At 40.7% G+C, this 27908-nt stretch overlaps 1 protein-coding gene across 4 annotated transcripts; it reads right to left on the bottom strand.

Annotated features, from left to right (window-relative positions):
• Positions 1-1752: 1752 nt before the first annotated feature.
• keap1b (kelch-like ECH-associated protein 1b) lies at positions 1753-27010 on the bottom strand. 4 transcript variants are annotated; one of them, XM_008276974.1, is made up of 8 exons: positions 26995-27010; positions 13048-14347; positions 11605-12908; positions 10002-10247; positions 7526-8202; positions 6175-6380; positions 5050-5226; positions 1753-3895 (listed from the first exon to the last, which is right to left on the bottom strand). In XM_008276974.1, the coding sequence occupies exons 3-8, from the start codon at positions 11908-11910 to the stop codon at positions 3642-3644; spliced, it is 1866 nt and encodes a 621-aa protein (XP_008275196.1). In that variant the 5' UTR covers positions 11911-12908; positions 13048-14347; positions 26995-27010; the 3' UTR covers positions 1753-3641. The 4 variants fall into 4 exon arrangements, with proteins under 4 accessions (XP_008275196.1, XP_008275187.1, XP_008275204.1 ...); XM_008276965.1 differs by lacking the exon at positions 26995-27010 and adding an exon at positions 16703-16775 and having other exon boundaries at positions 13048-13088; XM_008276982.1 differs by lacking the exons at positions 13048-14347; positions 26995-27010 and adding an exon at positions 16703-16773.
• Positions 27011-27908: the final 898 nt, after the last annotated feature.

The following is a 27908-nucleotide window of genomic DNA, read 5'->3' as shown; positions in this document are numbered from 1 at the left end:
TTAAAGGTATTTTTCTTTTCTTCAGATGTCTTTTTCTCTAATTCCCTCATTTTTAATGTAAACTCTTTTTTTCAGGCTCTCTAGGTTTTAAAAAAATGTCTTGCTTTTTCTACTCTTCTGGATATTTCTGACAAGTTGAGATGCAAACACAAAGTATTTGGAGTACTTTGTTCATTATTGTTCCTTAGCAAAGGCAGCTTCAAAGATTTGGAACAGCCCTCCTCCTTCCATCAAAAGTTCCTCTGACGACTTACATGTTTTCAGTTGTTTCTGAATGATCATAATATTTTGATTTTGGACTGTTTTTCTGTTTTGTTTTGTTTGTTTTTTTTGGCTTGCTTTTGATTTTGTATTTATTTTATTTTGCCTTAATACTCCAAGACCATGTCTTACTTTTTGCACAGATTTTAGTATCTGATTGTCTTATTATAGCTAAAGCACTTTGGTCAACTCATGTCTGAAAATGTACTATATAAATTAATTTGATATTAATTTTAGCAAATCTGTTCAAGTGTAAGATTTCCTCTTAGACACTAAGAACCACATTCCTACCAAACAACACTGACTAGGACATAGTGCATGTCACCTTGGCATGTTTCACAACCAAACTACTATTTTATATTGTATTAGTGTGTCGCATGGAGATACTGAGGTCCTGATGGTGGATGTGGGTGTTGTCCAACAAACTTAGGGGCCTGTGAAAGAATAAATATGTTCAAAATATGTTGAAAGGTGCTTTTTCCTGCAGAGCACAGAATGTTACACTTTTTCTTTGTTCGGGACTGCCGTGGCCTCTCTATGTTTGGTGGGATTATGTCTTGATACTTTAGTTCACATAACAGGGGAAGTTTTCCTCTTGGATAATATTAGAATGGTCTACATCATCTACCTGCTGGGTTCAGCCAGGAAATTAGACGTGTTGGTGGATGTCATGGGTGGTCGACTAAAGAAACACGAGCTACAAGTTTAGACTGACTGAAAATCTGAAGAGAAATGTCACTTCACCTATTGGCATTTATATCTATAGTGAAACCTAAACTGGTAATAGCACATTTAATTTAAATGTGGTAGTAAAATGCAACAAGGAAACTTTTATTCAGTATAAAGGAGCTTTTGCGCCCCCGAGTGGCCACTGCTAATTTGGAAACTTGCATAACCATAAGTGCACATTTCTTAACACACAACATCAGATAGATGTGGAATGTTTTTAAAAGTCCACATATCAGAAACGACAAATTAATACAGGACTACAGCAGTACAATAAACATATATTTTACTTTACAATGTATTATTGTACAGGGTTTGTTTTTTTTTCTTGCTGAAAAAAATGTACAAAGCCAACTACTGACTGAACAGGAAAAAAAGTCCCTTTCAAGGTGAAGCAATGTTTTTTTTGTTTTGTTGTTGTTGTTTTTTTTTTACAAACATCCAAAATCAGCATCAACAGGCATTCCTACTTAGTTACAATGCATGCTAGTTATTCAAAAACACTACACCAGAATCCAATTAAGTACAAAGCTGATGTCAGTTTAGAGGAACAAGAAAATCAAAAAGGATCTGAACAAATAAATAAAAAAGTGAGCTCTAAAATTCTGTACAAGACTTCTTAGAATATCAATGTACAAAACGTCACTTAAAAACTTTTGTAGCTTAAATTGCTGTTACAAATACATTTCTTTAAGCAAGTTTTTTTTGTCATTAGCACAAACATGGTCACTTCTGTTTCTGAGGTCTCGTGGATGTGAAAACCAAAAAAAAAAGAAAAAAAAGAAAAAAGTACACTGCAGGTGGGAGGTTTTCAGTTCTGTCAGTAATTAGTGTTTTTTTTGTTGTTGTTTTCTTTTTTTTAAATAAAAAAAACACATTCAGCTAGATGCTTGAATCCAAATTTGAAAATGCTACAGTGTTCTGTTTGCTCTAACACAGTCAAAACTCGTTTCTTCATTTTGTTGCCGCTCCACACACCGGATGAGTCTCTCCGATAGCCTCAGATATTTCTCTAAATTTTACCATTTTTACAAACCTATCAGTGACAATTAGACAAGTCTGTTACCATGCAGTTACTGCAAAGCAATGCATCTCTTGTACCAACACTTACAATCTGAGACAATAGGCCTCATGCAAGAAACGCATGTATAAACACATTTGTTCTTATGTCCACTTGCACAAGTTAGTTAAGAGTGATACAGGTTGAAATTTCTTAAGATCTAGCATTGATCTTGTTACATTAAACGAAGCTAGACCACCTGCTGCTAAAGAAATATACACTCAGTTGCCAGTTTATAATAAGACACAACTAAATAAAACTAATGCAGTTTGAGAAAACAGTCATGCAATGAATCCTACTATTATGAAGGTTATAAAGCCTGATTTCTGTTGGAACTGTTGTAATGATTCAAGCTTACAATCATTTTAGAGGCTGCAGTTTGTGATGCTGTTGAACTATACTATATAGCTATTATTTTGTCCACTCTATTTATATCTGAGATAAAATTAGGCTAAGCAACCAAAACACCTGTGAGCATACTGTTACCATTAAATGGTTTTAACGAAAAATGACATTTCAAGCATCATGAAAGCAGGACTTATTGCAGGACTGTTGTACTAGAGTGTGTTAGTCACAACTAGATGGACCTACCAATATGGCAACTGAATGTCATGTTCCCTCAAGTGCAAACTCCCATTTTAGTCCTGTATGAGAGGCAAAAGGGCTTTTTTCTGAAACAAACTACTCACTCCTGTTATCTTTCAGTGCACTCATATGACTACAGTCACTTCTTTGTTCTGTGATTTTCAACACCACTTTGAAGTTGGTTAGTTCAAATTTAGTTTCTTTTTTACGCATGAATTCTGACTTTGTGAATGACACTTAAAATAAGTGAAACACATAGGGCTGTAAAACTAAAAAGAGTAAGAGAGGTTTTGGATGACCTTGCATGAGGCCCATTGTCGTGTATGAGCTTCATCTTGTGGCTTTCTGGGTTGCCTTCACCATTCACTACACACTGCACAGTGAGTCAGGCTGTGCCTCTCCAACACAAGCACCTCAAGACAATATACTGATAACAGTAATACCCGCAGGCATTGTAATGGCACTTTGTACTCTACTGCCTATACAGACAAATGCTACTTTTTTTTTGGACTTGTTTACAGAATCTGATTATTTGAAGTATTTTGCTCTCCAATCAGATTTATCTTCTGCTCTTTAAATATAATTAAGAGCTCTTGATGACTCTTTGAGCCAATAAACTGACCTTTTTAGTATGCAGCCCTTTCCCTCAAACCTGGTAAATCACGGTCTGACTGAGGGCTTTAAATGCCAAATCTGAATGCACAGACAGAAAGACTCAGATTTGAATGGACACAATCTACTGGAAATTGGACTGCGTGGGGGGTCATACTTGATTTGTATAGTTCAGTGCTGATACTCAACTTAAGTTGCTTTTTGTCACCTTATAGTTGAGCATCAGCAAAGCATTAAAATAAAATACTACAGATCAGTGAGGCAGCAAGTGGTGTTTCAGCCCACCTCTGTCTCTGATGACTTGTGAGGGTCCTTATTCTTATTTGGGAAGACAGAGTTGAGTTTTTGTGGTGCTCGTCTATGTATGCGAGTGTGTGACAGGGTTGAGTGACGAGCTTCATGTGCCTTTGCCGAAGGGACCGCCGTGCGGCCGATTGTGGTGAAAGTTGGCTGACTGGTAGAACAGTGACGCCGCACCGCACTCGCTCTCAGAATTCTGACACTGTGGCAGGTCCTTCTGGCAGGGCTCCATGGTAACAGCCACGCCCACACCGCTCCGCCCTGACGTCATGTGCGTCACCTCTGACCAGGTGTCCTGCTCTGGGTCGTAGCATTCCACGCTGTCCAGGAAAGTGTTGCCATCATAACCGCCTGTAAGCATAATGTTAACATTGACTTTAGTTTTGGATTACGCACAAACCTGGTTCACAGTGTACACCTTGCCTTGTCAAACAGAACATTAATAATATGACAACATAGTAATATGTGTGCCAGTTCCCAGGTCATGAATGGACTAACGGACATTTAATAATGACAAGCGATAAAGATGTCTTTTAATTTAAGTCATACCATTCCTTTGAAGTCAACAATGACTCCTAGCTTACAGGTACACATCGATTCTACAAGGAAATCCTTTATTAATATAAAAGTTAGTGAGAGCTAAAAATAAAATAGTTTAGTTTTTAGTGTTATTTTTCTCACCCTGAGCCTGAGGAAGAAAAAAAAATAACACTTGCACTAACATTGTTGTGTCAATAAATCAAGAATTATAACTCCTGTCTAACATTGCCCACAAATTCTAATAAAAGTTTTTTATATTACAATGTTCGAATCAGCTCATGATTAATTTTGCTTGCAATACAGGAATGAACATTTGGAAGACTTAATATGATCAGAATATTTAGTATTGTGCAATGTTTGACTGACAATTGTCTATGAAAACATAAAATTCCTTTTTTATTTTTTTTAAATATAAAATGTACAAAATTGTCTTTAAGGTTCAATGATTTCCTTTTTGGTAGCTTTCAGCACAAACTGAGAACAGACTGGCTTCAAAGAAAAAAATAAAACTGCTTGTTTCATGGGCAACATCTCTGTATATACAAAATTTAACTAAAACATTTTCTGAACAATATTAGAAAAAAACTGTTTGACATTAGCTGGACTAACAATGGTTATTTTGTCACTACCCCAGTGTCCAATTCAAAGGTGGAACATTTATGGTACTAAAATTTAAATACAGCACAATAACGACAGAAAAAATTAGTTCAAACTTTTGGAATTACCTGCATTTATACATAAATGTGTCTAGAAAATCTGGTCAGATGTTCACCTAAGCTGCAACTATAAAAACACAATCTGTTTTAACCAATAACTTACAATTCATATTGAACATGCCCCTACGCTAACGATGACAAAAGCTAACTGGACAGGATAAATGTAAAGTAACTACAATGTAATTCCTTAATTACTTTAGTCTGGTGCCTTTGTCTCAACAGGTAGTTTCTAGTTACACTACTACTCACCCAGTACATAGATGCGTCCATGTAATGCAGTGACCCCCAGAGCGCTGCGTCTGTGCCTCATTGAGGCAGCAAAGCTCCACGTATCAGTTTCTACATCGTAGCGCTCCACTGTGTTCAGCTGGTTGGTGCCGTCGTATCCACCCATCACAAAGATGTGATTACCCAGTGCACACACACCTAAAAAAAGGTAAAAGGTTAGTTTATTAAAATATTCAATGATTTAATCTAGATATGGGCACAATCTGTGAGTTGGTGAAACACCCACAAGAATAACTTGTCTCTTGTACAAATTTCTGTTGTTATGACTGCTATTATTGTCAAAAATAATACAAATAAGTATATATTTATATGTAAACTAACTCATAACATAACTCCAGCTCAAATTTGGAGTTAAAATACATTAAGACAAACCCCACTCTGGCATTCTTCCTCCACTGCTACGACAATTGTCTACAAAGCACAGATACTGTTCTCTTCATCATGGAAGCACTATATTAAGCCAAAATATCACAGAAAAACACAAACTGAAATTCATGTAGCATTGCTGTTGTAATCTTGATAGTGTTGTCTTGGATTATTGTTGACAATCTCTGAAAGTGCATCATTTTCTTAAAAAAAGTTATTAGTGAGTGCTAGTTGTCACGCTAGCCAGCTTCATGTGACCCACTTCCCCTTCATAGATTGGTTGTGCTTTTAGTTAACCTTGACTCTGACCTCTGGTCATTACTGTGCAGATCCTGGCTGCAAAATACATCATCAGCATGTGTCAATGTTGAGATTTTTAGCTTCCCTTCTAGTGAACTGTCATGCAGTTGGTCTTTATGTATGGTCTATGAGTTGACATTGCAAGATTAATATAGTTCTATCTGGCTACTTTTTTGGCATTTTAAATTTGATTTGAAAAAAAACCTAAAAACTATGCTATGACATGCAACTAAAGTTTTCTGGCAGGAATTAAATCTGACAATAGAGTTACATAGCATGTGTCCTAACCACTGTCTGGTTTAAATACTCCATAGACGTCATTAACACAAACTGGGTGGTCTGCTGAAGATTAAAATCACAGATGGGAACTTGTACGACCATTTGTGTAACTGTCCAAGCTGTTGTCCATTTCTTCCTTACCAGCTCCGGAGCGCACAGTGTTCATGGGGGCCATGGTTTTCCACTCATCCCGCTCAGGGTTGTAGCATTCACAGGAGCTGAGCCGGTTGGCCCCGTCAAACCCCCCGACAGCATAAAGCAGCCGGTTGATGACCGCCACACCCACACCGATACGTCGTGTTAGCATTGGGGCTACCAGCTGCCACTGGTCCCTTTCTGGATCATACCTGTAGGAGATAAGAATATTTTAACTTTATTTCTATGGTTTATTCCCCCGTTTTTCTTAGCCAACTAGCACAATTACTCAATGCTGTGTCAAAGTAAAGAGCTCATGAACCCCAAGATAAATGAACAGCTGCTGGAACCATGCAGCACAGATTTAGTCATGTCATTTCTCAGAATCTGTAATTTACAGTTCTGATGTGGTAAGTCACATGTCTTTCATGATATTGTGTGATCATTCAGACTGGTTTTGCGTGTTCCTCTTTCAAAGATATGTTGTTTGCCTGGTTAAAATGTTCTATCTGAGTGACACATCCAGCATTAAAAATGAAAAATATTTATATCATTTACTGTGTTAAAGGCAGCCTGCATGATTAAGGGTTGTGACACACATCTATGTCTTGATTAAACTCATACCTACGCAAATGATAAATACATTTAAGACTTGTAGGATAGGTTGATGGGCTGGGTGCTTGAAATTTATGTCACCATTTGCTCAGTGTCCAGACTGATTGTCAAGAAGCTGAACAATCAAAAATACATTTCACAGGAGTGATTTATAAACGTCTGTCAACCAGGGTTGGAATTAACAAGTGCTGTTTTTTTTTCTTCCTCAGCCTGAAGGTGAGAAAACTAACACTAAAAACTAAACTATTTTATTGTTTAGCTCTCACTAACTTTTATATGAATAAAATATTTCCTTGTAGATTAAAACATTCTCATAGTAGTTTTGTGAGAACTAAAAATGCATTGCAGGAAATGAAACATAATTAATTTCCAGGAAGTTATCCAATTTCTTTTCACGGGCAATGCATTACTAAACACAATAGACAGTCAAGAACAAGTCTGTGCTGTAATTGTCCTCTGCTAGACTTTGGTCACGTTATTGAATCAATACACTATGGGAAACCACATAAATTTAAACATATTAAAAGTCAAATCATTTTAGAACAATGGGGTTGAAAACAAATCACTAACAGTGCACTTAAGCAGATGTACCTGCAGGTCCTACAATAAAACAGAATGTGGCAATGAAGACCACGCTTTAGATCAGAATAAATTCTGAATCGGCTTTAGTCTCTTCAAGGGAATTGCTGAAGGTAATAAAAAATAACAGCAGCATTTTTAATTAAATGCCCAGTCTGCTTACCTTTCCACACTGTTGTGATGAATGCACCCATGCGATCCACCAACTGCATATATCATGCCGTCGATCACACCAACTCCGATTCGGTTCCTGGGCACGCTCATCGGTGCACACGGCAACCAGCAGTTGTTCATAGGATTGTAGCAGTCCAGAGCATTTGAGTCCATGTTGCCATCAGGTGCATTGTTTCTTCCACCAACAGCATAGAACAGTCCACTGATCACACAGGCTGCCAGGCCACTGCGGGGCACCTGCAGGTCAGCTAGCCTCAGCCAGGCTCCGGTACAGGGGTTGTAGGCCTCCAGGTAGCTGAGAGACTGACGGAAATAACCCCCTGCTGTGTAGATGAGCTGCGGCACCTTAGGAGTTCTGCAAGAAATTACTTTGGTTGGTTTGTGGAGGGTGAGGTCCTGGAAGATCTGGACCAGGTAGTCTTTACACTCCGGGTCCCAGTCCAGAGACTGGAGTTGGGCCTGCAGGAAGTTAGGGGTGAGGGAATGGCAGCGGACAGCCTGGAGTAGGGCCTGAACGTAGGGTCGCCGGTTCTCCTGGTCGTAGCGCACCCAGGCCACACATGCCTGGAAGACTTCGGACTCACAGCGCACATTGAGCTCATCGCGGCTGATGAGGGTGACCAGCTGGCAGTGGGATAAGTTGAAGAACTCTTCCTGGGTTGCTACCTGGAAGCAGGAGGGTAAAGTTGTAATAACTTTTTATAATACATAAAAGTGCTGAGCTCTAATAAATTAAATATACACCAGAAAATAAACGTATACTCATGTATCTACTCGTTAGTCATGAAACTACGTGGTGTAAAGTAAGACAAAATTGAAATTTAAACAACAATGTTGAGGAGACTACAGTTCAGAGTAGGGCTGCTTCGAAGGATTATGTTCATTATTAATTATTCTGATGATCATTTTCTCTATAAACAGACTTTTGGCAGAGTCTATAAAATAACAGAAACTAGTAAAACATGACAATCACAATTCCTCTATGCCAAAGGTTTTCAGACTGTTTTGTCTGAATAAAAGTCAAATACTCAAACAGATTTGCTTAACTATCACATGATAAATAAGAGCAGCAAATCCAACACTGGTGACGCTGGAACAAACAAATTGTGGGCATTTCTTAGTTCCAAAATACGTGCAGATTTGTTTCAGCCAACACAGTAATCAGTTAATCATGTAATTGTCATTTCTGTTAGGCTTGTTTTGATCAAAAACATCACTGTCAGTAAACAGTGCCTGAAGACCGTTTAAGTAAATCCAAATCTTGCCAAAATTAATCTCTGTATGTGCCACTTTTGTCAAATGTTAATCTTATTCAGAAGACAGAACACTAAGGTTCATTTAAACCAATGCACAAGCCAAATACCCAGGAAGTCTGGCTTCCAGCCTTGAGAGTCATAATCTGTTTTAAACTATATCTTTCGAGAGGCACACATTTATCAAATGCTAGATTATTTGTATATTATTCTACCTTTTAGAAATACAATGCCCTATTCACCTGTGTTTACCTCATTTCCTTAATAAAACACATAATGAACTGCAACATTGACAGACATATGACACATCTTTGTCTGAAACTTGACCTGTCTTTGTTTGTCTGCCTTATCAGCGTATCAAAGATCAATACTAACAGTCATATCATTACTTTTGTGTTGCACTGTACTGGCATCCTTTGCAGTCAGGTATGCTCCAACCACAGGTAAACCCACACACAAGTCAGCGTGACTCATAGCTTGCATTCTCATTGCACAAAGCCACAGGTCTAAGGCGTAAAAGTCAGCCAGCAGAAACCACAGTAGAACAAGCAAAAAAAGAATTCACTTCACCATGAAACACTTTACACACAAACAGCTTGGTTGAAAACTTGCTCTACATACAAAAACTCAGTCTTTAGTTTCAGTTAAAAGCTGTGCAACTACATTCATAATGCATCATGATGAATTCATATCTTCCTTATGTTACATTATTATGACTTAAGCTGCTGAGAGTTTCTGAATGAGCATGTGATGTCCTCAGAGTATGAGGAACCAATGTTTTCTTTCTGACTGGCAATAATCTTGATATGATCTGAACTAAGAGCTTTCTATATATCTAAGCAGGGAGAATCAACTGAATAGTGCCATTAAAATTGATGGGCAACTTATTTGCCACTAAATAGCAATTACATTGTTGGAAGAAGTTTTTTTTACATTCATGTGCACCTGACTGCTGCCCCTTCTGTTTTTAACAACAGGCAGCTAGACAATTTTTTTCTTGTGTAAGTGAGTACAGTCCTGTTCAATACATAATCTCCATCAGCAGGGACTTTCACTGCAAGTCAGCCCCGTCCCTTGGTCTCCCTCAATACATGTGTTCTTACGCTTTCAAAGTTCAAATAGAATTACAAAAAATATTCTTAAAAATGAACCAAAAGGCCTTATGATTATAGACTAAACAGCATTCATTAGAAAATGTGCCTTAAGCCTTACCTGGCTGAAGTTCATATAGATGTATTCTCTGGCCTTCTGGTGGAGCTCTGTGCAAGCAATCTGCTCTGCAAAGCTGGCGATGCCAATGGCATTGCTGGGGTCAAGCTGCTGTACGAGGAAATCGCAGCAAGCCTTGACCACGCTGTCAATCTGGTACATGACAGCACCGTTCATCACGTGGATAACACACTTTTCACCCACAGAGATGCTGGCTGTGTAGGCAAACTCTATCAGTCTGTCCATAACCTGGAAGGGTGGGACGGACAAAGGATGGGGCAATGAGAACACACAGTCAAGGAAAGAGATGAGGACAGAGGGACTGGATTGAGACAGAACTGTGCATACAAGAAAAATGCAATGGGAGAGAGAAATATAAATCTACTGCCGGGTATGTGTGCCTATTCATCTCTTCCTGGAAGGAAACAACCGATTAGCATCTCATAAACTAACAACTTTTAGATATGTGTGTTCCCATGTGTGTGCTTGGTAAACACCCAAGGTAAGCAAATCAGGTCAAACTAAGATTATTCAGCCAAGTCCTCCAGTACCTTTCACTGTTCACTTTTATTTGAGAGTAAGATCTTAGTTTTTTAAAGGGACAACTTGTATCGAAAAAAAAAATATGCAGAAACGATTTACACCTTTTGTAAGCAAACTTCCTGCTATCAGAGGCTAAGACAAATGTATCCAGAGATTTTGAGACATTATGGCAACTAGCAGTCTATGCATACATAGATATAGAAAGTGTATTACAAAAACATTTGTAACATTATTATTACATAAACAGCACTGTGCAAAAGTTAGGCATCATGTGGTACCATCCCAAATTACTTTTGTAGCATGTCAACAACCCCAAACACACTGCCAGAGTCGCAGAGAACTGTCAACAGCAGCAAGAACAAGCAGATGGTCAATATGGGATTACATGAAGAGGGAGAAGGAACTGATACAGCCTTAAAATCCACATAACAAGTGTGGCAATTTCTCTAAGACACTTCACACAATCTACCTGCCAAGTGTTATGTTATGTTACTGCCACAGTTATTTACTGTGTTTGTAAAAATACCTAAGAACTAGTGCTGTACAGGGCTAAAAGTGGTCACTCCAATTATTGAGTTCTGTTTATCTGTTTACTGCACTTTGCACGACGTTACAAATGAAAACTATTTATGGCACTATGTTTGAAAGCATCCTTACTGTACTTGTAGTGCTTCATTGTTCTTTTGCACAGTACTGTACACAACTTTGCATTACTGGTGCAACAGTCCAGTTAATCTTGATACTGATGTATAATCTGTAGCCGCATCTATTTGACACCTGTAATAATTTAAATGCTTGTAAAATTACATTTCCCATGAAACCCACTTGTTCTTGTTGCAAGGACGATGTTGGTTTATGCTACAAAAATAGTGATTCTATTCCTATTTAGTGCAGTAAAAAAACTCCTACTTTAGGCTGGAAAGCAGGAAACAAAGTCAATCAAATAAAATTCTACCCCATACAAGCAAATTGTATGTATTAAAATGCTACACATCAGACCATGAATTATGTTTAGAGATCTGCAAGTTGAACTGTATTTCAAATCAAATAAAATGTGACTAACCCTGGGGTGAATCCCTTCGATGGGCACCAACTCCATGCCGCACTCCTTCAGGCCATTGGTGAACATGGCCCGGAAGACTGGGGATGAGGAGGCCAACACCACCTTGTGAGCCACAAAGTCCACCGCCTCCAGGTCCTTGTAGCGAACACGCAGTGTGACGTCGCACAGCTGCCGCTCCAAACGCAGCTCGTTCATGATGGCGAAGGCAGCAGACGTGTGGCTCTCTAGCGTGTAGCTGAAGACGCGGTGACCGTTGCGCGTGGATGGAGTCACCAGCGCTTTGCATTCTGTCAGGCACTCTGTCATTTCCTACCCTTTCCCCTCCTCCTTAGTCTCTTTCTCAAGAACAGTGGACAGTAATATGGGGCATCCTTGCACTACATGCAAGCATGGGTAAAATAAAAGAAGATTTTTAAGTGAGGAGCTCGACAGATGGCTACACAGAAAACGCCAGGCTCTACTGGGTATTGCCTGATTTTTGTCTGAGTGAAAGAGTTCGGTCTGATTTATGAAGACATGAGGATTTCCACGCTCTGTTCAGTACTTGAGTCCAGCCATACTGCTCATCATGGCATTACTAGAGACTTGCATGCAAGCTGCTACTCATGGCTGGGTGCACTGTTACATGCTGCAGTTCCAACATGGTGACAGTGTTTAGGTAAGGATTCCTCTGGCTTTGTCTGACGGTTAACTTTTCAGAACAGAGTTAGACAATAACAGTCAACGAAGGTTTTCTGAAAGTATGAACCGCACAGGATTCAAAGTGGTCTCTCTCAGTTCAGCTGTTTGTGTTGGCAACACAGCTGTTTTTCTTTCCACTCTGGAGATGTCAAGAGAAACCTGTCAATCATTTCTGACAGGACAAACAGTATGCTCTCTCTTGTCTAGGGAATCGCCTATTTTTGCAGTTTTTGGGATAAAATGTATTTCAGTTGCTTAAATGACTCAAATAAAGCAATTCATCTGTTGCAAATAAAAACCCTTGCAAGATTCGCCAGTCGTACAACAGATTACTTTAGCCGAATTTATTGCTTCATTATTTAAAGACTGAAACCTCTTTTCAGACGGCTACACTTTGGCTGGAAGCTGCAGAGTTGAAAGCTTGTTGACTTCGAAAGGGCAAAAAGAAAGGGTCAAGTGCCAAAAGTGTCATAAGCGTAACTTGGAGCCCTTGGGAATGGAGGGTGTCCGGCTGGTGGGGGTGTTTGACAGCTTTCTCCAGAGACGTCTTACTCGAGGTTGCCCAGCTGAGGAATTTGTTTGCACCGCTGTGTTTACTGTGAAGCGGCTGGTTCAGCTGACAACTGGGAAAAGAGAAAGCGAGAGAGGTTGTGTTAGAGCCTGGCCGATACTGATATGCATATATAATTGTGTGTGTGTGTTTGTTTTCCCAGTAGAGCAATGTATTGTAACAAGATGATCAATGTTAATCACTTTACTCACTGTGTACTTTTACATGCACCACCAACCCAGAAAAATATGCCCTGCCACACAGAAAAAACTATTTAGAATTTGATTGCGGAACATGATAAAGAGCCCAGACGTCAACCTGCTGTCTGAACTCCACCTTCAACTTTCAACAATTCACAGACATTATAGGAAACCCAGAGATCCTGTGCCCATGCCCCGATGGGTTTGAGCTGTTTGGAGGCTCTACACAACAACAGGCTTTGGTGGCTGATTGGAAACATGGATAAAATGGAGTTGCAGGTCTGCTTGCCGATCCACAAATCTTGGCTGACTGATAAATTGGTCAAGCTCCAGCTGTATGCACATTATACATATATGTGTATTTATAAATTCTGCCACTGTTTAACTCTGTGCACACACACCAATGCTGACAAATGCATCGTCTTCTGTAGCAAATGACCCAGCACCAGCCTTTCACTATAAACTTACACAACATCAGTTTATTAGTGCAAAGAGACAATGACTTTTGCAGCAAGAGTGTTTTCTTCTGGGTGCAGTTCATTGGGGTCAAGGCTTCCTCATTTCAATGAGTGCATGTCTTTGATAAAAACATTCAATCTCATGCTCCATATCATGTGAAGAGAAGCTTAACAAACATGTTACTTCCACTGCTTCTGAACCCAAGACGAAGTTTATAATTGTTGCACAACTGAGGAGCGTTAGAATATGAGCAAAAAAAAAGGAAAAAAGCAAGCCAGTTTTAAGGAATACTGAGGGCATAATGTCCGTTTTGAAGGACAATGCAGTGACTTAAATTAGGCTTGATTATAGCTGGCCAGCATGAGTGTGTTTTTACTCTATCCTGTGACTAATGCAGCTGGGGGCAGGATCAGAGGGAACAGTTTGTGCAACAACCAACAAAATCCAAGTACACTCAACACTGATGTCTTGCAGACATGTAGCAACTTACAAAATCAGAATGAGAATCACGGGCTACTTTGACTTTAAGAGATTGGGAGAAATCATCTGCAGGAGATGATAAAACGAGCAGAAGACAGCTCTGCAGACTGGGTTGGAAATGAATACTTCTGCACGGTGAATGTGGGCTCTGGTCCACAGAGAAAACACTGTTGCACACCATTAAGCCAACCTGGAGGGATGCTGCAAAATTAATGCCTCACTTTGCCGTCATTCCAACTTCTCCTTTTCAGAGTATCTTCTCCTTTTCAGAGTATGAACTGCCTGTAACAGTAACACACAGTGCAGACAAGAGACACTAACTGTCTGGTGTTCTCTGATCAGGAAGAGTCAGAGTTACTCAGCAACAATGCCGCTGTGAGTGTACAGTTATATAACAATGCACCCATAGGTCTCTCACACACACACACACACACGACTCACTCTAGCTGCACACACACACACACACACACACACACACACACACAAATTATTACCTTAAGTCCTTAAGTGCTGATAAGAGGACGCAGTGCACACGCTGAGTTATCTTTAATCGGCAAAGATGAAGCCCACAAAATATTTATTATGTCTGAGCCTTTTTATTCCATCAACAGATGGTGACACGTCAGTGGCCATAGTGGAGCTCATTGTAACAGTCAGCCAGAACAGTCAGTCGAGCACACTGTAATATGAAACACACTGCAATTCCGTTTTACTGCTATGCTTTCCTCCCTCCAGGTTCCTGGGTAAAATAGTTTCACTGGAGAACATATTGCTCAACTTGCTCGCTCTCCACGGCAGACAGAAACTGCTCACTGATAAACAGGCTCCTCGAGTCCTGTTCTGTACCTGCTGCGTATTTCTAATATTTAACCAATAACTACAAAACAGGAAAGGCTCCGAATTAGACAAAAATTGACGAGTACACTAGCCTGCTTTTTGTAAACACAGACTAGTATAATTTGATGTAAACTACTCAAAAGAAGTAGATATTTGCTGCTGAATGTAGCTCTAAACTAAAACCAATACTGGATTTGTCAAGCCATGGAAACTTACTGTATTTTGATTGTTTAAGTCATTTTCCAAACAAAACAAAAGCAAATTCCCGGAATCAATTGAAATGTGAAGATTTGCTGCTTTTGCTTGTCTTACCAGAGTAAATGGATTTTTGTTTTGGATTTGTTTTTTTCCCCCAAAATCTATAGTTTATCTACAGAATTTTCCTCTACTAAACAGCATCAGAAAGTCTATCCACCCATCCATTATCTATACACCGCTCAATCCTCACTAGGGCCGTGGCGGGGCTGGAGTCTATCCCAGCTGACTCAGGGCGAAGGCAGGGGACACCCTGGACAGGTCACCAGTCCATCACAGGGCCACACTTAGAGACAGGCACTAAGCACGCTCACATTCACACCTACGGACAATTTAGAATCAACAATTAACCGCAACATATTTTTGGAAAATTTTTCCTCCTTTGTGGGAGGAAGCCGGAGAACCCAGGGAGAACATGCAAACTCCACGCAGAAAGATCCCGGTGCCCCCACCAGGGCGCGAACTGGCAACCTTCTTGCTGCGAGGCAACAGTGCTACCAACTGCTCCACCTTGCAGCCCCATCAGAAAGTTCAACATTGAAAATATGTTATTTTGCCTTACAAGAAGCAGGGAATCCTAAGATATGACAAGGTGGATCAGACAGGAAATATTTAATATTTTTGCTTGAAAGATGATTTGAACAATGTGATTGATTTTCTGTCAGACCTGTTAATACACCAGTTGTCTCAGTTCTTCTATTTGTTGCTCAGTCAAGCAGTGGATTAATCACGGATGACAATAATTTATGTTTGCAGCACTAAACTTGACACAAATTTAGATTAATGGTGCACAAAGATCCAACATCAGTGGCTTCAGTCAAACCTATGAGCCACACATACGCCCTCACACAGTCTCGCAGGGTGACAATATTTCCCTGAAGGACCCCTGAGACCCTGTACCCCAGTTTAGGAACCACCCTTCAGGCCTGCAATCCTTCTATGCCTGTCAGCACAGGAACTGCACAACAATTGGAGTGACTCAAACAACTTAAAACTGTTTTGTCTGAGTTACACTTACAGTATCGTCAGCGATTTCAGAGCTACAAAACCAAAAGTTGAAACCAAACAGAGTTCAACGTGCTTCATTGGCATTTTTTTTGGCAAAGAGCTTTCCTCGGTGACTCATCGTGAACTCTTCACCGAGCAAACAGTGGAACTGGATGTACCAAAACATGACCCAGAAGTGAAGGCAGTCCTTACATAAACCCAGATGGAATTAGATTTCCGCGCCATCTACCTGACACAAAGCTCCACTCCGATCACTGTACGGTGACCGTCTCTGCGCTTGTTTTGATCAAAATACACCACAGAAAGCTGGCGTGCGACGGGGAAACAGACAAAGCAGAATCGGCGAAATCTTCTATTTGGGGTAGTACGAGGGATGAACTCAATGGTCCCGGGATAAAACGGCCAGAGTCACCGCAAATAACAAGTTAAACGTTTCGGAAATAGAGCTGACAACAAAATAGGCTCCTAATAATAGACAGTAGAGTAGCGGCTAGAGCCGAAGCCCGCACAAACATGCTAACAAAGCGCTACCTAAACGTCTCCCTGCTACCAGCCAACGTCCAAAGCTGCCCACACGGTTCGTTTAAATCATTAGTAACTGCTGAAATCTGTATTAAAAGCAACTCACGTAGTCTAGCTCAATTCCTCCATCGCGGTGTTCTGAGCTGTGCGCCACATATGAAGGAGGGGGAAAGCTGTAACTCACCGTGACTAAGCATTGTACAGGCCGCCTCTCGCCTTCACAATAAGAGCTCGCATTCAAAGCGCCGGAGCCGCCGTTGACGAACAATGGAAGAGAAACAGTTCCCGAGGGAGAGGGCTTTTATTGCGAAGGAGCCCTCAGAATGAAGATAAAGCGGGGCCAATTGTGGGCAGGGTGCCAAAAACTGCAGCGTCAATCAAATTTGTTATAAATAAAATCTCTTTCAGACATGCACTAATGTCTGAATGAGCATCCTGGTCACTTTTCTGTAATTTTAAGCTCTTTTTAGACATAGGATATGCAGACATTGCTGGCTTCATCAGTCTGCTCAAGTGACTGCATTCTGTCATTCAGACATAAGTCACTTTTAAGTTAATGTTCATTCATTCAGACTTCCCATAGACTATCTGCAGCCATAATGTGAGAAATGATTTACTTACAGCTTTAAACTGCAACTATTCGTGTTATGGCTCACAGTGTTTCCTCTTGGATTTTTTTCAGCAGCAGGGGCAAGCTGACTGCACTTGAATGACACTTCACTGAAGATTTTACTTTGACAACCTATTTATTGAATGGCCAGCTGAAAATAAATAATAATAAATAATAATAAATCAATAAAACAATGCAATTAAATCAATAAAAATAAAAAACAATAAATAATAATTTCTAGAAGTGGTTGTAGAATCAGTGGCAAAGTTTGCACCCAGGCTCAGAAAAATAAGTTTTGCTGGGTTTTTTATAGAAGAGCTCTAAAGCTCTGTTGTAGGGAAATTCTCCGAGAGGTGGCCGCTGATGCTCAGCCGCATACATGCTGCAAGCTGATCCCCTGCAGCCTGTTTCTCAAGTCAGTCTTCACCTACAAATAGAAACAATAATCAGATTGTTTCTCTCAATTTCCTACACACTAATCCAGGGGTGTCAAACTCATTTTTATCCTGGGCCACATAAGCATTATTTGCCCTCAAAGGGCCAGTTGTAATTGTATGTGACTGTAGTGACTGTATAAATGTAATGACTCCTTAACATACTGGTAAATAATTGTCTCTGCATTTGATTATTATATATTCTATGTACAAATATTGTGCATGCCTAACCTACAAGTAAAATATATGTAGCAGGGCTCCAGACAAACTTTCCAATGGTAGCAACTTTCATCGTTAGTCGCACCAGCTAATGATTTGGTCCCACACCCCATATTTTATTGGTTCAGCATTGCCACAGCTATTAATGCACCATGCTACTGATGAATAGTTGTTTTTGCATAACTTAGTTATGTTACAATGATTTTCAGTCATACAAGACTAGATATTTGTAAAATGTTTTAATCTGAAAATATATTTATTTTGTCACCAGTCCTCCTCTGATATCGCTCATTAACTGGACACAGGCTAAACAATTGCTGAACATGTGTATGACTTGATGGTACATTTTACCGATGTTCCCTAAACACCTCACATGCTGCTCTGCTAGATGCTACCAGAGGGGTATACTACAAAGCAAGTTTGACATAGCCAGGCTTTCTTTGTATAGGCCGAATCGACAAAACTGAAAGCCCCAGCCAGAGACTACAGGGATCACGAAGGTGGTTCTAAACTTTTTTTTGTCAACTCAGACTTTCCGCTTCACACTCTGCGCGTTCACATAAAAAGGAGCGTTCAGCGCATCTCGTGACTCTTCTACACAAAATGAAACAATCATGTGTAGCTGCTTCAGTACACATGTTGTTTTAATGGAGAACAATGAGGAATGTATATATATGTATAAAATATGATGCAGTTGGTTAGCACTGTTGCCTCGCAGCAAGAAGGTCGCGGGATCGCGTCCCGGTGGGGGCACCAGGATCTTTCTGCATGGAGTTTGCATGCCCCGTGCAGCGTGAGTTCTCTCCGGCTTCCTCCCACACAGTCCAAAAACATGTTGAAGTTAATTGGTAATTCTAAATTGTCCGTAGGTGTGAATGTGAGTGTGCTTGGTTGTCTGTCTCTAAGTGTGGCCCTGCGATAGACTGGCGACCTGTCCAGGGTGCCCTTGCCTTCACCCTAAGTCGGTCGTTACAGCGCAGCTTTATGGGGGCGGGGTGAACAGAGTATTGTGGTAGTGTTTGTGATGGGAGCGTCTGGAAAATAGAATAAGCACACCTCTTCTCTCATTTCGCGACCAGATGGCTGTAATACGAAGCGAGATCAGTGGGTTATCGAGGTATGTTGTCAAAGGTAGCTCTCTTTTTACCTGGCTAAATCTCCATGGTAACTTATGCTGTGGAGCAAACCTGGTCGGGAGCAGGTTATGTTCAGAGTTTCAGATTTAAATCAGCTGGAAAGAGCGTCTCTCTTTAACCAGATCATTTCCTGACTATTATTTAATTATTTATTTATTTACATTTAATTTAATTTTTATTTAGTGATGCAAACAAACAATGACAAGAGGGACAGTGTTACATACAGTTACATACGTAAGGAGACCAAAACAAAAACCAAAACAAAAGTAAGAACTAAAACAAAACAAGACAACAAAGAATCAGTTCAAACCAGGGAAACTTATTTAACTCTGGCATTTTAAGTTTGAAAGTGGTATGTGTGTGTGTGTGTGTGTGTGTGTGTATGTGTGTGTTTGTGTGTGTGTGTGTTTGTGTGTGTGTGTGTTTGTGTGTGTGTGTGTTTGTGTGTGCGTTTGCGTGTGCAAGCGTATGTGTGTGTCTGTGTATGTGCGAACGCATTTGGGTTTCTTGGGAGGGGAACATAATAGAGGTTGTGGGTTGAAACCTTCCGTTGGAAAAATAAGTGAGAAGTGTATATGGTAGGTACAGAGCTAAGGGGAATTGGTTCCCAGGCAACTAAGAACTGTGATGTTAGCAAAAAGTGGATTCATGATTGAAGGTGAGGAGAGGGGTCCAGACAGAGAGGGTTTCCACTGCTGAATGTTGGGATGGTGTAAATAAATGTTCCAGGGATATGTGTTCTGTAAGTAAGTTTTTCCATTGGGTGATGTTTGTATTGCTCCTAGTTTTCCAATTGATGAGAATGGGTTTCTTGGCGATAGTAAGGGCTGTGAGAAGCAGTTTATTATTTGATTTGCTAAGATTTGTTTACTGATGTGGTGTCGCCGAGTAAACAGAGTGAGGGGGACATAGGGATGTGGCAGCCCATTAGGGTGGAGAGTGATTGGATGACCTTGGTCCAGAACTGTTCAATTGGTGTGTAGTGCCAGAAAGCGTGGATGCAATTGTCTGGTATTTTTTGGGTGCAGTTAGTACAGATTTCTGAGGTGAATCCCATTTTAAACATTTTCTGTCCCGTGAGGTGTGTTCTGTGAAGTACTTTGTATTGGATTTGTTGTATGTTTGCATTTCTTGACATTAAGTAAGTATTTTGGATGATTTGGCTCCAGAAAACGGCATCAGGAGCAATCGACAGATCTATTTCCCATTTTGATTGGTGCTTCCAGTACTGAGATATGGTCTTGGTTGAGTTGTGGTAGATTGATGTTATTAAGAAATGAAACAATATCTTCTTGGTTTGAGTTGTGTTCTGATGAATATAAGTTTGCATAAAATTCCATGAATATTTTGTTTATTTCTTCAGGTGAGCTTGTTGGCTTCCCTGCTGAGTTCGTAATGGTAGAGATGGTTGTCTTTTCTTTGTTTTGCTTTATTTGATTTGCCGAGTATTTGCCCGATTTATTGTTGTGATAGAAATGTTCTTGTCTGAGTCTGTGGATTTGGAATTGAGTTTGTTTATTCAGGATTTCATTCAGTTTAAATTTGCATTTCCTAAGTTTTGTATGTGATTCTTCTGTTGGGTTGTTGGCAATGATGTCCTCTAGGTGTTTGATTTTTTGTTCCAGTTCAGTTTCTTGTTGCTGCTCTTTCTTTTTTCTGTGTGCGGAGTATGAAATGATGATGCCTCTTAAAACTGCTTTTCCGGTTTCCCATATGATAGACGGAGATGACTTTGGGGAATCATTTATTTCTAGGAAGGATGTCCTCTCTTTTCTAATGAGACTTTCAAACTCTGGGTCATTGAGGAGGGATGTGTTGAAGCGCCAACTGGTGTTGGGTCTGTATGGGGTGGTTTTATTCCATGTGAATGTAACAGGGGCATGGTCACTAATGATGATAGGGTGGATTTTGGATTCTGAAATGTTTGATAAGATTGAATTGCTGGTTAGAAATAGATCTATGTGTGACAATGACTGATGAACCGGAGAGAAGAATGAATATTGTCTTGTGGATGGATGTTGAAGCCGCCAATTATCGCCAAGTCCCAGGTCACTCATAAACTGCATAACTGTTTCAGATGACTGCCAGGTTCGCTTGTTTGTATTATTTCTGCGGTCTATAGATGGGTCTATGACTGTATTGAAATCGCCTCCTATGATGATTGGACAGTTGGAATTGTTGGAGATGGCTGAGAAAAAGTTATGAAAAAATGCGGAGTCATCAGAGTTTTGGCCGTAGATGTTACCAATTGTTATGGGGTTATTGTTGACTGATATGTTTATGATGATGAAACGTCCTTCTTGGTCTGTTGTGGTGAGATTATGGACAAATGAAATTTTATTGCTAATCAGAATCGAGGCCCCTCTCTGTTTGCTATTGTAGTTTGAGGAGAAAATGTGAGTGAACTGTGATGATTTTAATTTATTTTGGTCTGAGTCAGTGAGATGAGTTTCCTGTAATAAACATATGTCTGGTTGTAATTTGGATAAATGGTTAAATATCTTTATTCTTTTTGCCTGTGAACCAATTCCCCTTATGTTCCATGTTAGGAATTTTCTTGACATTATTTTAACTCAAGAGAGTCAAGATGAAATTTATAACCATGTGTTTTAAGTTTAGATACATGTGGTTCAGTGAATAAATAACTGTAGTGTGTGTGTGTGTGTGTGTGTGTGTGTGTAATATATGTGTTGGTGTGTATGAGCGAGGTAATATACACATATACATATACACACATATGGCATGCCGTTTAGGAAATTATATATATATATATACGGTACGAACGTAAACAAAGGAAGTCCTGCAGCGGCTCTGGAAAAGTTCAGAGCTAGCTGTCTGTCTGTCTGTCTGTCTGTCGGCCCGCATGGATCCCGGCTTTCTCCCTCCTCCTTTGTTCACGTTCATACCGTTTGCACTTCCTTCTCTCTCGGGTAACTGCCGGCATTGTCTCCGATCGGCTCCGTGTCCGTGCGTCTATGCGTGCCGCTATCTCTATGTAAACCCACAGAGATTCTTTATATATATATTCAGAGTTTCATTCCATATATTCAGATTTTCATTCCATATATTCAGAGTTTCATTATATATATTCAGAGTTTCATTCCATATATTCAGACTTTCATTCCGTATATTCAGACTTTCATTCCATATATTGAGACTTTCATTCCATATCTTCAGGCTTTCAGTATATATATTCAGACTTTCATTATATATATTCAGAGTTTCATTCCATATATTCAGAGTTTAATTATATATATTCAGACTTTCATTCCATGTATTCATACTGTTACATATATATAATTTCCTAAATGGCATGCCATACACACACATACACCGCACATATAAAAACAAACATGCCTGCAAGTATAACACAAAAAACACAGAAAAAACTGTACTTTGAGACCAATAACACAAACAGAAAAACAAACAAACAAACAAACATACAAACAAACAGACAAACAGACAGACAAACAAAAAAAGAATCAAGGGTAAACATTTAAGAAAAACAACAAAAGGTTTAGGCAAAGTCCAGTGCTGATCATGGCATATATTGCTGGGAGACATTGGTACAATGATGGGTAAAAGTTTTTTTTTTTTCCCCGTTAGTTTATTTTGAGCGAGTATGATAAATGTTTTTCCTTGGAGAGGAGAGTGGAGCAGGGGCGGGGGTGTTCGTCGTAGTGGGTGGGGGGCTGTGCGCTGTCCTGTCGGATGAATGAGGTAGAGAGAGAGAGTACAGGGGGGCTTGGGGGTTTAGTAGAGCCAGGGGGTTTTGTCCTTGTCACAGTATAACTGTCCATTAATGTAAAGTTTGTCCACGGATATGATGGCCTTTTTTCCTTGTTGGATCATCTATTTACGGATGGGGTGAAGTTGTTTGCGGTGGAGCATGATTTCTTTTGGAAATTGATCATTGAGTCCAAAGTCCGTTCCTTTCAGCTGTCTTCCTTGTTGTTGTACGTGGAGCTTTTGTTTGAAATGTTCGAATTTTACAACTATTGGACGTGGGTGGTGGTGTTTTTCTGACCCATACGATGAACACGGTGAAAAGCGATATTTTTGACGGTGTCCGGGGGGAGTTTGTACGGAAGCCGCGAGCGGTCATGGCCGCACATTTTTTAAACGGCATTTTCTCGAGATAATGGGATAATTGTCTCTTTATCTCGAGAAAACGCTGTTCGTTTTCTCGAGATAACAAGATAATTATCCCGTTGACAGTTTCGGCTGTCACTTCAGCCTTCATCAGAAGTTGTCGGACTTCCTGGTGTGACGTATCTTATATGGACAGCTGACCGGGAACTCCGACATGGCCTGTCATGAGAACAGCTGACCGGGCACGACAACTTACAATGAAGCACTCATGCCTGGTCTCGTCTGTCCTCCGGCCCCCCACTGGTGACTGAGGATGGAATCCCAGGGATTCCATCCTGGACCGGGCACGAGTGAGCAAACACAAACACCAATTATCTCGTTTTCAGGAGAAAACGATTCCTGTTATCCCTACATAATGAGAAAATTAACTCGTTATCTTGAGAAAACGCCGAAGAAAGAACAATAGCGGAAAACAACTGCTCTCGGCTTCCGTAAGTTTGAGCTGGCGAGTCATGAAATCCTTAACAGTTTTTTCGGGGTCATCTGTGGGGTGCTCTAGGATGCCAGTGAAAACAAGGTTATCGCGCATGCTGCGTGCCTGGAGATCTAAGATGGTTTCCTTCATGGTTTTATTGTCGTCGGTGATAGAGTTGAGCTGGGTGGTGAGGGTGTTGACGGACTGCTTGAGTAATTTATTTTCTGAGGTAAGTGTGTCTATTTGTGCCTGACTGTATTCAAGGCTTTGACGGAGGGATTGGAATTCACGATGTAGAACTTCAATGAGAGCGATACAAGCGTCCAGTCCAGTTAGTTTCTGCTCGATTGATAATAGAATGTCGCTTACCTCAAAGCTGCCGGGTGGTTTTGCGGGTGAATCAGAGTTGGAGAGTGGAGATGGCCGGGGTCTTTTTTTGTCGTTACCTGCATTGGAGATGGAGGAGGCTCTGGAAGTTGGGTTGATGCTTGGTAAGTTTTCATCCATATTGCAGAATCTGTTGAAGCAGTCGTCGATGTATTCCTCAAGGTTATCCAGGTCGTATGGTTTTATAGTCCAGTTTAAAACGGAATGTTTGTATTACGGAGTAGACGTGAAAAACGGGTTTTGAAGTGAGAGAGAAAAGTTTGTATCACGTCTGGCAGCCGGTCGCCGCCATCTTCTTTTTTGTTTTCTGAGGTGACTATTATTTATGAGCGATACAGATTCTCAGCTGAGGGAATGTGTGTTATCTGTAAACATGCTGAGTTGTGTGTTACTAATATCACTGAACGAAGCCGTGTAGTTACAATATCGCACAGTCGGCAGAGACGGAGACCGAGCGCTCAAGACAGTACTTGGCTGCTGATGCCAGTTTAGGTTGGTGGTCACAGTTCTGTTGCCACCATCGGCGGCGACAGCGGGAGGTGTGCACGCTGGGGCAGGTTGCAGGTGAATATATATCAAATACCACCACAGCGACCAAATATTCAGATATTTGGATGTTTGGGTCCAGCCCTACTGTAAATATCACGTTGCCATGGGAACCCGACATCTTAAGTTGGCCATGCAGAAATCACATAAATATGTTTTTATGTTTGGCTCTGATTTGCTGTCAAGTCCGTTTAAACTGCTACTACTGATAGAACACAGATGAGAAAATGGATTATTCTACTGGTATTTATTATAGGGAATATTCAATCAATAACATTAGTTTCGCTCTGATTGGGCCAAAGATTAAGTGATATCCTGCATTATGGGACAGTGTCAGACCTAAATGTACTTCAATACAAGATTATGTTTAAATTTATGAAGTTTAAAGTTTAACTTTAACGTGCAGCTGTCAGTTGGGAATAAGCAGCTACATCAGGAAAATATTAGATATTAACACGTTCAACAGTTTTCTACCAGCATTCCTGCTTTGCACAATTCGCAGTAGCGGTGCTTTTTCATAATTTTTAAAATATACACTCACCGGCCACTTTAATAGGTACACCTTGCTAGTACCGGGTTGGACCCCCTTTTCCCTTCAGAACTGCTTTTATCCTTTGTGGTATAGATTCAACAAGGTACTGGAAACATTCCTCAGAGATTTTGCTCCATATTGACATGATAGCAACATGCAGTTGCTGCAGATTTGTCGGCTGCACATCCATGATGTGAATCTCCTGTTCCACCACATCCCAAAGGTGCTCTATTGGATTGAGATCTGGTGACTGTGGAGGCCATTGGAGTACAGTGAACTCATTGTCATGTTCAAGAAACCAGTCTGAGATGATTCGCACTTTATGACATGGCGTATTGTCCTGCTGGAAGTAGCCATCAGAAGATGGGTACACTGTGGTCATAAAGGGATGGACATGGTCAGCAACAATACTCAGGTAGACTGTGGCGTTGACACGATGCTCAATTGGTTCTAAGGAACCCAAAGTGTGCCAAGAAAATATCCTCCACACCATTACACCACCACCACCACCAGCCTGAACCGTTGATACAAGGCAGGATGGATCCATGCTTTGATGTTGTTGACGGCAAATTCTGACCCTACCATCCGAATGTCGCAGCACAAATCGAGGCTCATCAGACCAGGAAACGTTTTTCCAATCTTCTATTGTTCAATTTTGGTGAGCCTGTGCGAATTGTAGCCTCAGTTTCCTGTTCTTAGCTGACAGGAGTGGCACCCGGTGTGGTCTTCTGCTGCTGTAGCCCATCCGCCTCAAGGTTCAACGTGTTGTGCATTCAGAGATGCTATTCTGCATACCTCGGTTGTAATGAGTGGTTATTTGAGTTACTGTTGCCTTTCTATCAGCTCGAACCAGTCTGGCCATTCTCCTCTGACCTCTGGAATCAACAAGGCATTTGCGCCCACAGAACTGCCGCTCACTGGATATTTTCTCTTTTTCGGACCATTCTCTGTAAACTCTAGAGATACTTGTGCGTGAAAATCCTAGTAGATCAGCACTTTCTGAAATACTCAGACCAGCCCGTCTGGCACCAGCAACCATGCCACGTTCAAAGTCACTTAAATCACCTTTCTTCCACATTCTGATGCTCAGTTTGAAAGGCAGCAGATGGTCTTGACTACATGTCTACATGCCTAAATGCATTGAGTTGCTGCCATGTGATTGACTGATTAGAAATTTGCATTAACGATCAGTTGGACAGGTGTACCTAATAAAATGGCCAGTGAGTGTATATATTCCTCATTGTTCTTCATTAAAACAATGTGTTGATTGAAGCAGCTGCACGCGATCATTTCATTTTGAGCAGAAGGAGAGTCACGTGACGCGTTAAATGCCCCTTTTTATGTGAACGTGCACAGAGTGTGAAGGAGAAAGTCTGAGCTGACAAAAAAAAGTTTAGAACCACCTTCATGATCCCCGTAATCTCTGGCTGGGGCTTTCGGTTTTGTCGATTTGGCTTACACAAAGAAAGCCTGGCTATGTCAAACTTGCTTCGTAGTATACCCCTCAGGTTAGCTCCAGCATAAGCTACCATGGAGATCTAACCAGGTAAAAAGAGAGCCATCTTCGTGATACTGAAAACTCTGGGTTTAAGCTTAACATACCTCGATAACCCACTAATCTTGCTTTGTAGTACAGCCCTCAGGTGTCTGCTCCTGTGACAGGTGAGCGACCAAACATTTGTTGGAAAACAATGAAAAGCGTGTTCTACACAAATTTGCCCAAGCTGAAAAGTTTTCTATTTGCAGAGTTTTTTATAAACTGACTTCTCTACGAGCTGAGCACATTTTAAATGTCCATATCACTGGCCATCATGTTTATAGAGTCAGAACTGTGATTGCTGTTTAATTTTGAATCTTCCTAAATTTGAATGTGGGGCTACTTTTTTTTCCTAACTGACTCAGTTGAGATCTGCCTGCCTGAACCTGAACATTTATTATCAGGTGTGTCGGACCTCTCCCTCTCTTACCTGTGTGTGTGTGTGTGTGTGTGTGTGTGTGTGTGTGTGTTTTGTTATTTTTTACCATAATCTGCGATACATCGTTTTATCATTGGAACACGGTAACAGCGAAACTGAGTGTTTTACCCATGAGACAGAGAGAGACTGAGTCAATGTGGAAGAAATATGATTATTTCCAACCACAATAACTGGTGCAACAGCTACCTGTGCTGACAAAAGGAACCAGATCAGCCTGATGATCATCATTCACTCGCACAATGCGACCACCCGAAACTTTAGCTGGCACACGCTCAGAAATGGTCACATGTGAGAACATTTTGGTCGCAGTCTGGAGCCCTGTGAAGGCACATTGTTGTGTTATTAGAACATAAATTATACAATTGTATTACTTTATAATATATCAGGTAAATACTATTAATTTGTCAGATTAGGAAACACACATCTCTTGTGGGGCACATAAAATGATGTGGCGGGCCAAAATTGGCCCGTGGACCAGAGTTTGACACCTATGGATTGTAGTGTGTCGTCAGTTTCAAGGCCGCGCTCTCGCGAGTAATTAATGTCATGTGCATGTCAAGATATTCATCTGTAGTTTAGCTTAGTGCTCGCGAGTACCCGACCCAGTGCAGGACTCTGCTGGGAAGGCAAAGACATGCGGCGGTGATGTATTTGCGACAATAAAAAAAAAAAAAAGAAATTTGAAGGAGCGGCGGCTAGGATTCAGGAATGGCAGCCCGCCACTCCTAAATGAATGTAAAGGAAACACTGCAAGAGTCCCCCTACCAGTGACCGGGGTGCTAAGCAGGCGCTTAGTTCGCTTATGCCCATAGACTGTATAAAAGATGGACGTAGCTACCGTGACGTCACCCGTTGGTTTCTGCACTGAGAAAATGAAGCCAGGGGCAGTGTCCGAAATCACTCCC

Source organism: Stegastes partitus, unplaced genomic scaffold, assembly GCF_000690725.1.
Source record: "Stegastes partitus isolate 25-593 unplaced genomic scaffold, Stegastes_partitus-1.0.2 Scaffold3, whole genome shotgun sequence".
Lineage (NCBI taxonomy): Eukaryota > Metazoa > Chordata > Actinopteri > Pomacentridae > Stegastes > Stegastes partitus.
This window is presented reverse-complemented; position numbering and strand designations above follow the sequence as displayed.